At 55.2% G+C, this 18,408-nt stretch overlaps 1 protein-coding gene across 1 annotated transcript; it reads right to left on the minus strand.

Annotated features, from left to right (window-relative positions):
- Positions 1 to 10,055: 10,055 nt before the first annotated feature.
- Positions 10,056 to 11,677, minus strand: CEBPE (CCAAT enhancer binding protein epsilon). Its single transcript, XM_070406565.1, has 2 exons — positions 11,093 to 11,677; positions 10,056 to 10,501 (listed from the first exon to the last, which is right to left on the minus strand). The coding sequence occupies exons 1-2, from the start codon at positions 11,600 to 11,602 to the stop codon at positions 10,166 to 10,168; spliced, it is 846 nt and encodes a 281-aa protein (XP_070262666.1). The 5' UTR covers positions 11,603 to 11,677; the 3' UTR covers positions 10,056 to 10,165.
- Positions 11,678 to 18,408: the final 6,731 nt, after the last annotated feature.

The raw sequence follows: 18,408 nt of genomic DNA on the forward strand, positions 1-18,408 counted from the left end.
ACCACCGCCACCACCACCACTCCTCCTCCTCCTCCTCCTCCTCCTCCTCCTCCTCCTCCTTCTAATATATTTTTATTGATTTCAGAGAGGAAGGGAGAGGGAGAGAGAGATTGAAACATCAATGATGAGAATCATTGATTGGCTGTCTCCTGCACACCCCCTACTGGGGATCAAGCCCGCAATCCAGGCATGTGCCCTTGACCAGAATCGAACCTGGGACCCTTCAGTCCCCAGGCCAACGCTCTATCTACTGAGCCAAACCTGCCAGGGCTCCCCTGCCATTCTGAGTGGGCAACCTCAGAACCTTCCCAGAACTAAAATGTGGGTTTTAACATAATGGTGTGTGTGTGTGTAGTGGGACATTCTTTGCTTCATAAGTATCTGCCTAGTCCATGGAGATGGGCAAACAAGGCACCTGCACTTCACCAGCCCCATATCAGAGCCGGTGGACTCTAAACTGCCAGAGGTTAATGTATCTTCTCCATCTGTGTAGGAGACTTAGTAGGTGCTTAACAAATACATGTTGGGCCATGGCTGGTTTGACTAAGTGGTTAGAGCATTGGCCTGGGCACCTAAGGGGCACGGGTTGGATTCCTGGTCAAGGGCACTTCCTTGGTTGCAATTTGATCCCAGGCCCAGGTGGGGGTGCATGTGGGAGGCAGCCAATTGTGTCTCTCTCTCCACACTGATGTTTCTCTTTTTCTTCCCCCCTCTTTCTTCCCTTCCACTATCTCTAAAAATCAATGGAAAAATATCCTCGGGTGAGGATTTAAAAAAACCAAATATGCCCTAGCTGGTTTGGCTCAGTGGATAGAGTGTCGGCCTGCGGACTGAAGGGTCCCGGGTTCGATTCCAGTCAAGGGCACATGCCCGGGTTGCAGGCTTTATCCCCAGTTGGGGCGTGTAGGAGGCAGCCCATCAATGATTCTCTCTCATCACTGATGCTTCTATCTCTCTCTCCCTCTCTGAAATAAATAAAATATATTTAAAAACAGCTAACCGGTTTGGCTCAGCGGATAGAGCCTCGGCCTGCGGACTCAAGGGTCCCAGGTTTGATTCCGGTCAAGGGCATATACCTTGGTTTCGGGCACATCCCCAGTAGGGGGCGTGCAAGAGGCAGATGTTTGATGTTTGTCTCTCATCGATGTTTCTAACTCTATCCCTCTCCCCTCCTCTCTGTAAAAAATCAATAAAATATATTAAAAAAACAACAAAAAAAACCAAATACATGTTGGTTGACTGATAGCTCCAAGGAGAGGCTGTTGTATTCACAGAAGCCACTTACGGGCATGTGGGGAGGGAAAGGAGACTCTTAAAATGGACAGTGATGGAAAACATTCAAAGATGTCCTCACCTAACTCTTGGCACTCCCTTTGTTTTCTTTGCTCATTCTGTGCTTTCACATCCTGTTGACTCTGCCTGGATACCCCTCCTTCCCCGCCTGCCTGGCTAATTCCTACCTTCCCTGTAATTACTCTGGGAAGCCTTTCTTAACACCTCCAGCCAAAATTCCACACCTGCCAGGTGGGGAGGCAGCCTCTCCTTCCTGCTCCCAACAGAACACTTGTCATCTTTTATAATTGTTGGCTTAGTGGCTCTCCCTGCACATCCTGCACGCTTTCAAGGTGGGCCTGCTTCCTGGCTGGCTTTGTATCCACAGTACTCGGCATAGCTCAGAGGGCTTAGTCTTCAGTTTGTGGACAAGGAACAGAACCTAACCCTATTATTTAACTTTTGAAGAGGCAGGTCCAGGGTGCAGTGACGTAAGACAGAATAGTTCATTCCTGACAGAGAAGGCTGGGGAGACTGAATGTTACACTCTCACATTCCAGAGCTGTGGCTGGCACTATCCATTACAAGGGAGGTATCCAAACTCCGCAGCCAAACCAGCTCTGGCCACTCTATCTATGTAACGTTAGTCAAATGCCTCAGTTTTTCCATTTAAAACATGGGGATGATTGCACTTGCCTGATAGTGTTTTTATGAGGAGTAAGATTTGTAAAGTGCTGAGAACAATGTCTGGTTTATGGTAACGAAGTCAAGTAAAGCGTGCATATTCTATAGACATTTTAACTCAGTGGAGAAATATTCCATTCTTATCAACATGTGTAAAAATCTTTAGGGGACTCTTGCTTTTTGTCTGGATTTTTGCAATATTTTCAAAAAATTGATTCTTGTTTTTTTCTCTAAGACAAACCTAGTCTTTTTCTCCAAGTGTTGGAAGAAGCGTTTTTCTCTCCTGACTGGGACGGGGCAACTGTGAACAAAACTTCGAGGTGATGGACTCAAGGTCTGTGTGGCTCTCTTCAGGTTTTCTGGCTCCCACCTGGAGCCCCGCCTGTGCTTTGCTGCCCCCTTGTGGTCATACTGAGGAGGGTACACCCCGCCAGGGTAGGGGTTCACCCTAACTTCACACACAGTCACACAACTCCCTACCTTCTCACAGAAGAAGCCCAAGGAAAGCCTTCTGCTGGAATACCTCTCTGCTGAATGTGCCTGGCAAATTCTTCCTCATCTTTAAAGATCCAGCAGAGAGGCTATCTGCCTGTGGAGACTTTATTCCCCAAGCTGAGTTAGTTTGCACATCCTCTGGTCACTAATAGCATTTTTTTTTTCACATCTTTGAAGTAGCTCTTATTATAATCTCCTGACACTTATTTTTGTGATTGTTTCCTTGCTAGACCGGGGGGGGGGGGGGGGGGGGGGGGGGGGGGGAGGCTGAAGCTGATTCATCTCTGCTTCTTTGAAGAGGTGTGAAGTAGGTGCAGAGAGGTAGTGGAGGTGAGAGATGAAAGTGAGGCTAGAGCAAGGAGATAAGGAGAGAAGGGGAGGATAATAATTTTATTGAGCACTTCCTTTGTGCCCATTGTTCCAAGCACTTTAGACTCATGTTAAACTTTCCGCAACCGTACAATGTAGGTATCATTATAGTCCCAGTTTTACAACTGAGGCACAGCGAAATTAGTCAACATAGGTAGGTGGTAAAATGTGAGATTTGAACCCACATAGGAAGGCTCCTGAGCACAAGCTTTAACCTATCATGCAGTAGTGCTCCTCAAGGGCCCAGCGTGGAGGAGAAATAAAGCTGTGATGAGAGGAACAGGGTGAGAAAGATGAGGCTGAAGAGAAAAGGTGGAGATGAGGAGAGCTCATGGGCAAGGAGAAGGTGAAGGCTATGATAAGAGAGGGTGGAGTTAGGAGAATGGAAGTTCGAGTGATGGGGATGAAGGTGAGGAAGGGCATGGAGATAGGAAGTTAGATAGGTATAAGGAGAGGGGATGTTGACGAGGAAGGGGCAGAGGTGAAAGAGATGATGTGGGATGTTGGACAATGTGGGAGGTGGAGAGCGAATGGGGCTGAGCAGAGCAATTGTCCTACGTGGTGTATCAACCACAGGGCTGATCCATCTAGGATGCTGAGCTCTCAGTTCTTTCACCCTTTTATCTCGAACACTCTTCTCAATTCCACCTTGGCAAGCCACTCCCAGAGTCATGCCCAGAGCCTTATCATCACCAGAAACTGTAGCACCTATGAAATAACCGAATCAATCATCCCACTCTGATATGATCTCCTTTCCTTATGGTCTGTTTGCTCAAGCCGGCTCATTGCAGCTGTTCTCCGAGCTCATTGAGGAACCACTGGCCCTTCCTGTCTTTTCATCTCTCCTGTCCACCTTAGCTTCCAGGTTCACCACTAAACCTCTGTTTTGTAAGTGCCTTCAGGTCCCCTTCCCAGTCTGTCCTGTCCATCCCACCTCCCTGGATAAGATCCATTTGTTGCTGAGTCGGTAAGGACAACTGAAGGAAATCGAGCCCAGAACAGGCAGCTGTCACTCAAATTTGTCATCGTCCACTTTAGCTGTGTGTTTCCAAGTCAGAAATATCAGCAATCAGCTTCCTCTTCCACCCTCGCAACTAGGATTTTATATCCTCAAGCCTCCTCTGAGCCTCCTGCTCAGTCACTTGCAGTCACCTCTTCTTCCCCCGGGAGATAGAAGTCAGCCTCTGCCTGCTACTAACCTACCTGTGTCTGCTGCCAGCCCTTTTTTCTCATTAGGAGGAAAAAAATCTTCCTTTGGAAGGTGTTTCCTCCCTCTGGTGCTCTGGATCCCATCTATTGGAGCAGGATGTGGTCTCAGCCCCTCCCTGACCTCTCCTTCCTCCCCCCGACCCTGTCTAGTCTGCCTGCCCCTCCCCAGTCTCTGTCAGTGACTGGGAAGAACCTGTAGCTCAGGACCTTTGCATACTCTTTCTGCTAGGAACCCCACTTTTTTGCCAGACGGATACCTACTTACCTTTTAGATACCCACTTATATATTACTTCCTCAAAGAAGCCTTTTCTGACACTTTCAAATCAAGAGCCCTTACACATATCTGTTACAGTCACCTTTTTACTTTTGCCACATCGCATTGTCCACAATTCAGAGTTATACATTTACTTGTGAGATTCCGTTCGTCTGCCCCCCTCACGAATCTGTAAGCCCCACAAGGACAAGGACCGTCCTCCTTGTTTATCCTGTAGCTCCCATAACAAGCAAAGTGCCTGGCATGGAGTAGATGTTATTATTTTGGGGGGCAAACAATGACTAGTGGGAAGGCAGGGAGGGAGCTGAGGGAGGAGGAAGGATGAGGATGGGAGATGGGAGGTGAGGAGACGAGATGGAGACTGAGGAGAGAAGATGGTGATGAGGAAAATGAGCAAAGGTGAGGCTAAGGATGGAGGGAAGAAGAGGTGAGGAGAGGACCTCTGAGTCTGAGAAAGGCTGCTTGGGAGGTTGGAAGGCAGAGCTGGTGGGCGGGGCTAGACTTTATCTTGGGGTGCAGCCCTAACCTCAGATGGTGACAGAGCTGGAGCCAGCAAGGGTTTTGCAAACCGTCCCGATTGCAGCAGGCCAGCAGTCTCACTCGGGACAGGCGGATGGGGCCTGGGCTTATCTCCTGAGTACAGTCCTAACCTCAGATGGTGACAAAGCGGGAGCTCGCAGGCGTTTTGCAAACCGTCCCGATTGCAGCAGGGTTGGATGGCCTGGCCGGCGGTGACAGTGCTAGGTGTGGGGGCAGTAGGTTGGACAGTTTGAGGCTGGGTTGGGGGCAAAGCTTGGCTTGAGGGGCGTGTGGAATGGACCCAATCTATGTATGGCTTGCCTCTACCTACCCCAGATCTCTATTTATAAAAGAGGGTCTCTCCTCATTAGGAAGCCTTCCTTTCCCCAAGTCCTAGGATACTTCTGCTGCTCCCTGAAGCCAGAATTGGTGGCTAGTTGCAAGCATTTTCCTCTGAAAATACCTGCCATCTCTCCATGGGTTAGCCCTGGGGAATTTTTTATGTGCCACTGAAGTTTTTTCTGAGGCCAGGCCAGGCCTGCTTGTAGGAGCAGCTGAGAGTGGCCACCAGGAGTCCCGCCCAGGTGGACCATTCCTACTTTGGAGCAGCCCAGGCTGAGTACTGAGAGGAGAGAGAGGTCTGCCTGCTGGGGGCTGGCGAGGGTGACGGGAAGTGACTGGCCTGTGGAAAAGGAGATGCACAGGCGGCCCTCAGCCAGCCCTGGCTCTTTTTGCCTCAGCATCTCCTCTGAAGCCCCTTCCATCCCATAGTCTCCTCACTGGCTTGGGACAGGGTAGGGGGTGGAGATGAAGAGGCCCCTTTCTACCTCCACAACCCCAACCGGGATCTTGCAACACTGGGATGGGGGCCCTGGGGGCCCAGGCGTGTGGCAATCCATGGGGGATGGGGTGGGGTGGGGAGGTGTGCACGGAGCAGGGGGAGAGGCTTTCACAAGCAGCCTCCACCGACTGACCTTGGCAGGCTCACCTTGGGCAGCTTCCCCCTCTCAGAGGTATCTCCAAACAGCCTTCCTCCTTGCTGCTTCCCTGGGGCCTGACATCCTATCTCTCAGCTCAGGACTTTCATCCTGCTCCCCAGCTATGCTCATGAAGGAAAGTGGGTCCGGGCTGTGGATTCTAAAGCAATAGGAATGCTTTAGATGTCCCTCCTTCCCCCCCCACCTCTTAACGCCCCTGTACCCCCTCTTATCTCCTCCTCAAGAGAGACCTTTTTTATATATATACTAGAGGCCATTGCACGAAGAGATTCGTGCAATAGGCCTTCCCTTACCCTGGCTGCCGGCACCATTTTTCCTCCGGCACCTGGGACCCAGGCCTTCACTCCAGCCACAGTAGAGAAGCCAAACCTCTTCAGCCCTCAGTCTCCACTCCCCCGGAGCCTTCCAGAGCCCTCAGTCTCTGCTCCGCCAGAGCCTTCTGGAGCCCTCAGTCTTTGCTTCGCCGGAGCCCTCAGTCTCCGCTTCGCCGAAGGCCTCAGTCTCTGCTCCGCCGGAGCCTTCTGGAGCCCTCAGTCTTCGCTCCACTCAGTCTTTGCCTTCGCCTGTATATGCAAATTAGCCACCATCTTTGTTGGGTTAATTTGTATACTGATCCGATTGGCTGGTGGGCATAGCGGAGTGACACCAATTTGCATGTTTCTCTTTTATTAGTGTAGACTAGAGGCCCAGTGCACAAAATTTGTGCACAGGTAAGTCTGCAACCCAGGCATGTGCCCTGATCAGGAATCGAACCCTAACCTCCTGATTTATAGGTCGACGCTCAACCACTGAGCCATGCTGGCTGGACAAGAGAGACATTTCTTGACCATTCCAGCTAAAATAGCTTCTCCATCTATTAGTTTATTTGGTTTCCCCAATGGGCATAAGCAAATTGAGTAATTAATGAACTTAATGAAGGTGCTCTGCAGAAGTGAGAACAAACAGGATTAAGGGAAGGCAGCAAGGAGTGGTAAAGTAGGCCTGGTGGCAGCAGGAGGGGCATCAACCCACAGGCCATTTGGGCAGGAATCCAGTGAAAAGGAGCTGTGAAGAGTACCTGTCTTGTCCTAGGAAGAGTTGGGGACAAGCACCTCACTTCATCTTACCTGGTATGTGGCAAGATGGACAAGGAGGGGCAGAGGAAGACACTCAGCACATTTTTTGTTGCCTTTTTCTTTCTACCCCTTCAGCTAGGAGCTGGTTGTCTTATTCACCACAGTGTTCTGGACATCTTGCAAAGGCCTGGCACAGGAAAGATGCTCAACAAATACTTGTCAAGTGTTACTTTGGCCCAAACTAGTTGAGGTCAGCTTAAAAGCCTCATTCAAAAAGTGTGACTTCTGGCACTGGCCAGTGGCTCAGTTGGTTGGAGCATCATCCTTGTACACCAAAAGGTTTTGGGTTTGGTTCCTGGTAGGGGCATATACCTAAGTTGCGGGTTCAATACCCCATTGGGATGCATATGGGAGGCACCCGATCGAACGGTGTTTCTCTCTGTCTGTCTCTCTCTCTCTAAAAATAAATAAACAGCCTGGCGGATGTGTCTCAGTGGTTGAGCATCCACCTATGAATCAGGAGGTCATTGTTCGATTCCTGGTCAGGGCACATGCCTGGATTATGGGTTCAATATCCAGTAGGGGGCATGCAGGACCCAGCTGGTCAATGATTCTCTCTCATCAATGATGTTTCTATCTCTCCCTCTCCCTTCCTCTCTGAAATCAATAAAAATATATTTTAAAAAATAAAAGAAAGTTTTAAAAGGTGTGACATCTGGCTATCTGTCATCTCCCCCTGGAATATGATGTGCCACAGAGGATGGGATGTGCTCAACACTCTGTGTCACACTGGGCTGGGTGTTCCCTTCTCTCCCAGTGGGGCTTCTCCAGTCCTGGTGCCAGCCGCAGGCCCTCAGGAGCCCCTGGGGTGGTGGGGGCTGGGAGGAGACACAATTCAGAGCTGTGGGAAAGAAGCGCGGGGTTAATGGTTAAGCAACCCAGGTCCCATTACCCAGAACCCTGAAAATAAGTCAAGGGACAGTGGTCTTGAGGTGGGAGGAGGAAATCCGGAGGTTGAGTCACTCAGTGTGTTCTGTACAAACCCCCTTATGCAACCCATCCCCCTGGGCTGAAAGGAAGGTGCAGGATTCTCCCAGGCATTCACAGAAACTGGCACCTCCCCCTTCCAAACTCAGGCAGCTCCAGTGGGTGAGGTTCAGATCTGTGGGCCCAAACCAGACCTGGGGCAGGGGATCCAGGGCACAGAGGTAGGAGAGATGGTGCTCGAGAGACACCGAGGCAAAGGCAGGAGAGGGATGAGTCCTGGGTAAGGCAGGCATGGTGCCCACGAATGCCCAAGATGTGGGAAGGCTCTGGCCCTGGGGATGTGGAGAAAGAGAGAACAGGGAGGATCCGGACCCCGGTGTTTCTGCGTCTCACAGAGTGTTTCCTTGATGTCTGACGCAGGCTTTCTCAGCAGTGGCTTGCAAGTCATTGGTGATCTAGGGGAGCCTCTAGCCCGTATTGTGTCTCTCTTCCTGTGTCTGTCAGGCACTCCTGTTCACTTATGAATGAATTTAGTTGCCCTGCCATGTGCTGCATACCTCTGAGGGGAGGTGTGCGCTCAGAGTAGAGAGACAGGTGCCTGTGCTGAGACAGCAAAGGGACTGAGTGAGCTTTAGGACAATGTCTCTTATGCCCTCAACCGCGTTATCTATAAAATGTGGCTCACATTATCTTGCTTCTCTGAGGGCCAAGCCCACTGGATGATCTCTTGAGGTCTTTTCCAGCACCTCTTTTGATCTATAATTTTATGGAGCTAATTTTGGTTCTGTCTCTAACCAATCGTGTGATTCTAAGTCCCTTCCCCTCTCCGAGGCCTCAGTTTTCTTACCTGAAAAAATGAGTTTACATGAGATCTCTGAGGTCCTGTCAGTTCTAGCAAAATGGAATAATAACTATTCACACTGACCCTGGTGCAGGCCCTGTTTATCTATGAACATAACAGCTCTATGAGGTGGGGGCTAGCCCTACTCCCATTTTGCAGATAAGGAAACTGCAGCACAGAGAGAAGTAGCTGGCTCGAGGTCACACAGCTAGTAAGCAGCAGAGGGAAATTCAAATGGAGGCTCTCAAGCACTGGACTGCTGTGCGTCTTACATGAGAGCTCTGTGAAAAAGAAAACACTTTGAACTTGGGGTTTCACTGTCGTCCTCCTCATGATCCATTTTCTCTTATACAAACAGGCCTCAGGACCTTTCCCAACGGATTCATCCCCTAAGCACTCAGATGCTCATGTGTTAGGGCCCACGGGGATGAGGGACAAAGATGGGAGCGGGTGGGAGGGAGCCATGGGGACGTGTCAATTGGGTAGACCAGTGGTCGGCAAACTGCGGCTCGCGAGCCACATGCGGCTCTTTGGCTCCTTGAGTGTGGCTCTTCCACAAAATACCGACTTCTGCGCATGGGCCACGAAATTTCAATCGCACTGTACGTGCGTGCCGGCACGTGGTATTTTGTGGAAGAGCCACACTCAAGGGGCCAAAGAGCCGCATGTGGCTCGCGAGCCGCCGTTTACCGACCACTGGGGTAGACTGAAGCTGTGGATCTGGAGAGAAGGGATTGAGTCCTAGATCAAGAGTTAAGGGCCCGCAAGTATGGCAGAGTCATCTGGAATTTTTCCCTTGGTCACCTGGGGCAGGAGCTCCCAGGTGATACCTCAAGGGGACAGAGAGCAGGGCTTGGGTCAGCAGGGTCTGGGTGGTGCTAGGTCTTCCTCCAAGCCACAGAGCTCTGTTAGGACAGTAATCAGAGGCCGCTCTAGGTCCTGTGGGGTGGCAGGAGGGTGCCTTCAGTGTCCAGAGGACAGAGTGGGGGCGGCTGGGAGGGGGCGGGGGAGGAGAGAAGACAGAGTGACAGACACACTGACTGTCCAGGTGGTGTTTTGGGGGAGAGCTGTGGGCAGCGTATCTGCTGAATGTTTGGAAATATTCCCAAATATTCACTTGGGCATGGAAGCAAGAGGTATGCAGAACTAGCCACATGCATTCCCAGGCGCTTGCTACAGCTCCGTTTGCTGTCTTTCCCCTGCATGGCCAAGGCACACACACACAAACACACACTCACACAGACCCAGGCCCGGTTACAGCCCCAGTACCAAGTCATAGTGCAATTTTATTCAGCTTCAGAATCATAATGCTGAGGCCCGCCCTCCTCCCTTGCCACCTGCTGCCATTTGTCCATGATGTATGTCTTAGGCTTGGCCTGTGAGGGGCTCTAGAACCCCAGCAGAGCAGGGGTCCCCAGGGTCAGGCTGGGGGGTAAGGTGCCCACAGTCTGCCAGCTGGACTCAGCTGCAACCCCCCACACCCTTGATGAGGTTGGCGGCCTCGGGGATCTGGCGGAAGAGGTTTCGAAGGGTGTCCAGCTCCTGGGTCAGCTGCTCCACGCGGCTGCGGAGGCGCTCGTTCTCTGCCATGTACTCCAGTACCTTCTGCTGCGTCTCCAGAATGCGCCTCTTGGCCTTGTCCCGACTCTTGCGCACGGCAATGTTGTTCCGCTCCCGCCGCAGCCGGTACTCCAGGCTGTCTTTGTTGACCGCCTTCTTGCCCTTGTGCGAGGGGCCAGCTGGAGAGGGAGCCTTTAGAAGGGGGCTGCAGGGGGCCGCGGCAGCAGCCATAGGGGCCTGGAGGGGAAGGCACAGAGGGACAAGAGGTGAGGGCTGGCCAGGAAGCAGAGTGAAGCAGAGTGGAGGCAGGGCAGGAATGCCGGCAGCCAGAGCACCCTTGGGCCTCAGAGAGACAAGGGATTCCAGAGCCAGCTCCTGGGTCCCAGTCAGAGCAGCCTTTGCCTGCCGGGTGCACAGGGTCCCTGCTCTGACTAATATTCCTTTCCATGCTCCACACTCTCTGAGGACACTTTCCTTCAGTCTATATTGAGTCTCCAATTCTGTGATCAGCCGGCATTTCCTCTTCTAGAAGCAGGCGGCAGAGAAACAAGAGGTGGGCAGCAGAGAAGCTGGGGGACCCGAGGTCAGGCAGGTCAGCTGGCCACAGGGACTGCAGCACACGGGCTTCAAGGTGGGAGTGGATCCACAGAGAAGGAAGCGGGGTCGTGGTTGGGTGGTGGGTGCAGAGAGCTTTGGGGTGAGCCAATTTCACAAAGCAACACCAAACACAGACTCGCTGAGAATAAGCAGGAAGCTCAGAGTTCCCCCATCCACAGGGGCCTCTCTCCAGCCCCTGGAAGGCACGGAGGAGAACTGACCTGCTCTTACCTTGAGGACACGCAGGGGCTGGCTGGGCGCTGCTAGAGCCGGGGGCAGGTGCATGGCCGTCTGCCCACAGTGTGCCACTTGGTACTGCAGAGGATTGTAGCCGCTGCGGCTGGCCCCGCGGCTGCCCTCGGGGCCCCGAGGCTCCTCCTTCACAGCCACAGCCCTGGGGTCGTAGCTCCCTGGGCTGCTGTAGATGCCGGGTCCCAGCGCCTTCCTGTCGGGGCCGAAGGTATGCGGGGGGTAGGCGAAGGGCCGAGGGTCAGGTGGCAGGTAGTGGGGGAAAGAAGGGGTTCCAGGGCCCTTGAGGCCTCGGGCCTCCGGTGATGGCTTCACAGCGAAGAGGTCGGAGAGAAGCTGCTCCTCCCCAGACTCGATGTAGGCAGAGAGGTCGATGGAGGCCTCATGCTCACACATGTCCCCCAGCTCCCCAGGCCCCGCTCGGGCCCCTGAGAATTCGAGTGGCTGCTGGCCAGCCCGGGGCTCACACTCGTAGTAGGTCCCGTGGGACATGGCCGGTCCGCCCCCTGGGTTCCCCGCCCCCGGGCCCTGCTCTTGGGGCACCTTGGGATGCTCGGTCTGCCCTTCCTCGACCTCCCCCTGCCCTAGATTTGCCCTAGATCTGCCCTCTCGGGCTCCTCTGTCACCCACTCCTGCCTGGCCTCTCTCCTCCCTCCTCTGTTTCCTTTTCCTTCCTCTGTAGTCAATGCAGCTTCTCTCTTCCCTTTTTTCCCCCTCTCTCCCTGGGGTGACTCAGGGAGGGGCAGGGCGCACCCCGAGGGAGGGATGCGGGCCTTAGAGAAAGGGGCCCTCAGCCTGTTTAGCGGTTGGGCACTCTTTGGTCAGGATCCAAGTCAGAGTTCTGAGCTGTCCAGGAGCTGGTGCTTCTGGGAACACCTCCCCTGTTCCCGTTGAGTCCAGGGCATGCCAGCGTCCTTGCTGAGGGCAATACCTCCCTCTGAGTGTCCTCTTCCCTCCAACTTCCAAAAAGTTCTGTGCAGAATGAGGTGCCAAGTCAGAATGAACAGAGAACACCCTCTTCCAGTGCCGACCCCCAGCTTTGGCTGAGCTCCTCCCTCAACACACCTCTCGCTCAGTCCCCCAAAAGGCTGGGCTCCACCCACTCCCAGGGGCAGTCAGTTCCTTTTGTAGCCCCACCTCCCAGGGCATTCTCCTGGGTGCAGGCCAGGGGGCGTTTGAGGGGTTTAGGAAACAGTGATAGGCTCTGGGACCGAGTCACACACGGGGCCTGCGTTGTGGCCCAGAGCCCGCTCATTTGCTCGGTTTTTGCACAAGGTCTGTGCAATAGCCCAAACCCTCATATGTTTCCAGCTGTGGCTAGCTTTAGCAGCCTGGCACTGGCCCTGAGTGCCCCGGGTGGCTGAGGCTCCTGATCAGGTCTTGGACTCTGTGCCCCAGGCACAGGCAGGTTGCTGCCCCCAGGATGGACTGTCACACTCTTCTGGTGGCTCCAGGGCCTCTTTTCCTGCTGCCCTGTGCTGCCAGAGCCTCAGGCTGGAGCTCTGCCCTGCTCTGGTCCTGGGGCTCTGCCCCATTCCCTGTGCCCTGGCTGCAGGGCTCAGGCACTCTCTACAGCTCGGTTTGCTGTCTTTCCTTCTGCATAGCCATTTTCTGACCTCGATGCATGTCTCTTGGGTCCACTTCCTCTTGTGAGGCTTGAGAAGCTGTGTCTTTTGTCATCACCTCTTCCTGGGGCTCTGTTTCAGGGTCTTCAGGAGAAGCTCAGGGCTTGCTCTCTGTACTTTTGGTCTCACGGGAGGTCCCTTCTTCCTTCCCTTTTCTTTTTCTCTGGGAACTCCCCACTCCTTTCTGGCAGAGGCACCAGCTGTGTCCCTGTTTTCTTTTTTTTTTTTTTTTTTTTTTTTTTTTTTTTTTTTTTTTATAATAATTTTTATTTCTTAAAGTATTACAAAGAGTGTTACATATGTCTCCTTTTTCCCCCCCATGACATTCCCTCGGCCCCTACCCCCCGCCCCCCCCCGTCCCGTGTCTTGTGTCCATTGGTTAATCTTATATGCATGCATATAGGTCCTTCAGTTGGTCTCTTAATCCCCCCCCCAACCCTCCCCAGGCTCCCCATTGTAGTTTAACATTCTGTTCAATGTTGCTCTGCTTCTGTATCTACACCTGTTCATCAGTCCATACTGGTCCCCTTTATTTGTCCCAGCCTCACTGGAGCAGTCTCAACCTCACCAGGGCCGTCTGAGCCTCACCAGGGCCGTTTCAACCTCACCGGGGTCGTCCCTACCTCACGGGGGCCGTTTCAACCTGACCGGGGTTGTCCCTACCACGCCGGGGCCGTTTCGACCTGACTGGGGTCGTCCCTACCTCACGGGGGCCGTTACAACCTCACCGGGGTCGTCCCTACCACACCGGGGCCGTTTCGACCTGACTGGGGTCGTCCCTACCTCACGGGGGCCGTTTCAACCTCACCGGGGTCGTCCCTACCACGCCGGGGCCGTTTCGACCTGACTGGGGTCGTCCCTACCTCACGGGGGCTGTTTCAACCTCACCGGGGTTGTCCCTACCACACCGGGGCTGTTTCAACCTGACTGGGGTTGTCCCTACCACACCGGGGCCGTTTCAACCTGACCGGGGTTGTCCCTACCACGCCGGGGCCGTTTCGACCTGACTGGGGTCGTCCCTACCTCACGGGGGCCGTTTCAACCTCACCGGGGTTGTCCCTACCACACCGGGGCTGTTACAACCTGACTGGAGTTGTCCCTACCACACCGGGGCCGTTTCAACCTGACCGGGGTCGTCCCTACCTCACGGGGGCCGTTTCAACCTGACTGGGGTTGTCCCTACCACGCCGGGGCCGTTTCGACCTGACTGGGGTCGTCCCTACCTCACGGGGGCCGTTACAACCTCACCGGGGTCGTCCCTACCACACCGGGGCCGTTTCGACCTGACTGGGGTCGTCCCTACCTCACGGGGGCCGTTTCAACCTCACCGGGGTCGTCCCTACCACGCCGGGGCCGTTTCGACCTGACTGGGGTCGTCCCTACCTCACGGGGGCTGTTTCAACCTCACCGGGGTTGTCCCTACCACACCGGGGCTGTTTCAACCTGACTGGGGTTGTCCCTACCACACCGGGGCCGTTTCAACCTGACCGGGGTTGTCCCTACCACGCCGGGGCCGTTTCGACCTGACTGGGGTCGTCCCTACCTCACGGGGGCTGTTTCAACCTCACCGGGGTCGTCCCTACCTCACGGGGGCCGTTTCAACCTGACTGGGGTTGTCCCTACCACGCCGGGGGCCGTTTCGACCTGACTGGGGTCGTCCCTACCTCACGGGGGCTGTTTCAACCTCACCGGGGTCGTCCCTACCACACCGGGGCCGTTACGACCTGACTGGGGTCGTCCCTACCTCACGGGGGCCGTTTCAACATCACCGGGGTTGTCCCTACCACACCGGGGCTGTTTCGACCTGACTGGGGTCGTCCCTACCTCACGGGGGCCGTTTCATCCTGACCGGGGTTGTCCCTACCACGCCGGGGCCGTTTCGACCTGACTGGGGTCGTCCCTACCTCACGGGGGCCGTTTCAACCTCACCGGGGTTGTCCCTACCACACCGGGGCTGTTTCAACCTGACCGGAGTTGTCCCTACCACACCGGGGCCATTTCAACCTGACTGGGGTTGTCCCTACCTCACGGGGGCCGTTTCAACCTGACTGGGGTTGTCCCTACCACGCCGGGGCCGTTTCGACCTGACTGGGGTCGTCCCTACCTCACGGGGGCCGTTTCAACCTCACCGGGGTTGTCCCTACCACACCGGGGCTGTTTCAACCTGACCGGAGTTGTCCCTACCACACCGGGGCCATTTCAACCTGACTGGGGTTGTCCCTACCTCACGGGGGCCGTTTCAACCTCACCGGGGTTGTCCCTACCACACCGGGGCTGTTACAACCTGACTGGAGTTGTCCCTACCACACCGGGGCCGTTTCAACCTGACCGGGGTCGTCCCTACCTCACGGGGGCCGTTTCAACCTGACTGGGGTTGTCCCTACCACGCCGGGGCCGTTTCGACCTGACTGGGGTCGTCCCTACCTCACGGGGGCCGTTACAACCTCACCGGGGTCGTCCCTACCACACCGGGGCCGTTTCGACCTGACTGGGGTCGTCCCTACCTCACGGGGGCCGTTTCAACCTCACCGGGGTCGTCCCTACCACGCCGGGGCCGTTTCGACCTGACTGGGGTCGTCCCTACCTCACGGGGGCTGTTTCAACCTCACCGGGGTTGTCCCTACCACACCGGGGCTGTTTCAACCTGACTGGGGTTGTCCCTACCACACCGGGGCCGTTTCAACCTGACCGGGGTTGTCCCTACCACGCCGGGGCCGTTTCGACCTGACTGGGGTCGTCCCTACCTCACGGGGGCTGTTTCAACCTCACCGGGGTCGTCCCTACCTCACGGGGGCCGTTTCAACCTGACTGGGGTTGTCCCTACCACGCCGGGGCCGTTTCGACCTGACTGGGGTCGTCCCTACCTCACGGGGGCTGTTTCAACCTCACCGGGGTCGTCCCTACCACACCGGGGCCGTTACGACCTGACTGGGGTCGTCCCTACCTCACGGGGGCCGTTTCAACATCACCGGGGTTGTCCCTACCACACCGGGGCTGTTTCGACCTGACTGGGGTCGTCCCTACCTCACGGGGGCCGTTTCATCCTGACCGGGGTTGTCCCTACCACGCCGGGGCCGTTTCGACCTGACTGGGGTCGTCCCTACCTCACGGGGGCCGTTTCAACCTCACCGGGGTTGTCCCTACCACACCGGGGCTGTTTCAACCTGACCGGAGTTGTCCCTACCACACCGGGGCCATTTCAACCTGACTGGGGTTGTCCCTACCTCACGGGGGCCGTTTCAACCTGACTGGGGTTGTCCCTACCACGCCGGGGCCGTTTCGACCTGACTGGGGTCGTCCCTACCTCACGGGGGCTGTTTCAACCTCACCGGGGTCGTCCCTACCACACCGGGGCCGTTTCGACCTGACTGGGGTCGTCCCTACCTCACGGGGGCCGTTTCAACCTCACCGGGGTTGTCCCTACCACGCCGGGGCCGTTTCGACCTGACTGGGGTCGTCCCTACCTCACGGGGGCTGTTTCAACCTCACCGGGGTCGTCCCTACCACACCGGGGCCGTTTCGACCTGACTGGGGTCGTCCCTACCTCACGGGGGCTGTTTCAACCTCACCGGGGTCGTCCCTACCACACCGGGGCCGTTTCGACCTGACTGGGGTCGTCCCTACCTCACGGGGGCTGTTTCAACCTCACCGGGGTCGTCCCTACCACACCGGGGCCGTTTCGACCTGACTGGGGTCGTCCCTACCTCACGGGGGCTGTTTCAACCTCACCGGGGTTGTCCCTACCACACCGGGGCTGTTTCAACCTGACCGGGGTTGTCCCTACCACGCCGGGGCCGTTTCGACCTGACTGGGGTCGTCCCTACCTCACGGGGGCTGTTTCAACCTCACCGGGGTCGTCCCTACCTCACGGGGGCCGTTTCAACCTGACTGGGGTTGTCCCTACCACGCCGGGGCCGTTTCGACCTGACTGGGGTCGTCCCTACCTCACGGGGGCTGTTTCAACCTCACCGGGGTTGGCCCTACCACACCGGGGCTGTTTCAACCTGACCGGGGTTGTCCCTACCACGCCGGGGCCGTTTCGACCTGACTGGGGTCGTCCCTACCTCACGGGGGCTGTTTCAACCTCACCGGGGTCGTCCCTACCTCACGGGGGCCGTTTCAACCTGACTGGGGTTGTCCCTACCACACCGGGGCCGTTTCGACCTGACTGGGGTCGTCCCTACCTCACGGGGGCTGTTTCAACCTCACCGGGGTCGTCCCTACCACACCGGGGCCGTTTCGACCTGACTGGGGTCGTCCCTACCTCACGGGGGCTGTTTCAACCTCACCGGGGTCGTCCCTACCACACCGGGGCCGTTTCGACCTGACTGGGGTCGTCCCTACCTCACGGGGGCTGTTTCAACCTCACCGGGGTCGTCCCTACCACACCGGGGCCGTTTCGACCTGACTGGGGTCGTCCCTACCTCACGGGGGCTGTTTCAACCTCACCGGGGTCGTCCCTACCACACCGGGGCCGTTTCGACCTGACTGGGGTCGTCCCTACCTCACGGGGGCTGTTTCAACCTCACCGGGGTTGTCCCTACCACACCGGGGCCGTTTCAACCTGTGTGTCCCTGTTTTCACCTGTCGAATTATATCTATAAAAGGGACTATATAGCTCAGTGAAAAGGAAGGACACACAGAAGTGTGTTACTGGCTCTTTTATCACCAGCAAATGCTGGGAGTGCCTTGTGGGGAGCTAGAAGGTTTTACTAGTCTAGGTCAGGCACACCAAGGGCCAGGCCACAGTGGGGAAAATGCAGAAGCGATAGGCGTGTCATTAAACACTAAAATGAAGTATGCAAATAGAGCCGCCTAAAGGTCAGACAAGTTGCCCCTCCAGTTAGTGTCCTCTTCCTCCCTCCCAACACCACAATACCCCAGGAGCTTTCCATGCAGGGTTTGAGGTGCTTTCTCTAAAAGCCCTGACCTGGCCCTAACCGGTTTGGCTCAGTGGATAGAGTGTCAGCCTGCAGACTGAAGGGTCCCAGGTTCGATCCTGGTCAAGGCCATGTACCTTGGTTTCGGGTGCATCCCCAGTGGGAGAGTCTGCAGGAAGCAGCTGATCGATGTTTCTAACTCTTTATCCCTCTCCCTTCCTCTTTGTAAAAAAATCAATAAAATATACTTAAAAAATATATTTATATATTAAAAAAAAAAAAAAAAAAAAAAAAAAGCCCTGCCCTAGCTGGTTTGGCTCAATGGATAGAGTGTTGGCCTGTGGACTGAAGGGTCCTGGGTTTGGTTCTGGTCAAGGGCACATGCTAGGGTTGCAGGCTCAATCCCCAGTAGGGGGTGTGCAGGAGGCAGCCAATCAATGATTCCCTCTCATCATTGATTTTTTTTTTAAATATATTTTATTGATTTTTTACAGAGAGGAAGGGAGAGAGATAGAGAGTCAGAAACATCGATGAGAGAGAAACATCGATCAGCCGCCTCCTGCACATCCCCCACCGGGGATGTGCCCGCAACCCAGGTACATGCCCTTGACCGGAATCGAACCTGGGACCTTTCAGTCCGCAGGCCGACGCTCTATCCACTGAGCCAAACCGGTTTCGGCATCATTGATGTTTTTATCTCTCTTTCACTCTCCCTTTCTCTGAAATCAATAAAATATAAGAAAAAATAAATAAATAAAAGCCCTGACCTGGCCCTCGCTGGTTTGGCTGAATG

This window comes from Myotis yumanensis, unplaced genomic scaffold (genome assembly GCF_028538775.1).
Source record: "Myotis yumanensis isolate MYYU_CA2020_CCGP unplaced genomic scaffold, mMyoYum1.0.hap1 SCAF_1, whole genome shotgun sequence".
NCBI classification, from domain to species: domain Eukaryota; kingdom Metazoa; phylum Chordata; class Mammalia; order Chiroptera; family Vespertilionidae; genus Myotis; species Myotis yumanensis.

Bases quoted from the DNA above. Each gene is read 5' to 3' on its own strand.
- CEBPE (XM_070406565.1), bottom strand. From the start codon at position 11,602: ATGTCCCACGGGACCTACTACGAGTGTGAGCCCCGGGCTGGCCAGCAG. The intron at 10,502-11,092 runs GTAAGAGCAGGT...CTTCCCCTCCAG, and splicing joins AGCCCCTGCGTGTCCTCAAG to GCCCCTATGGCTGCTGCCGC.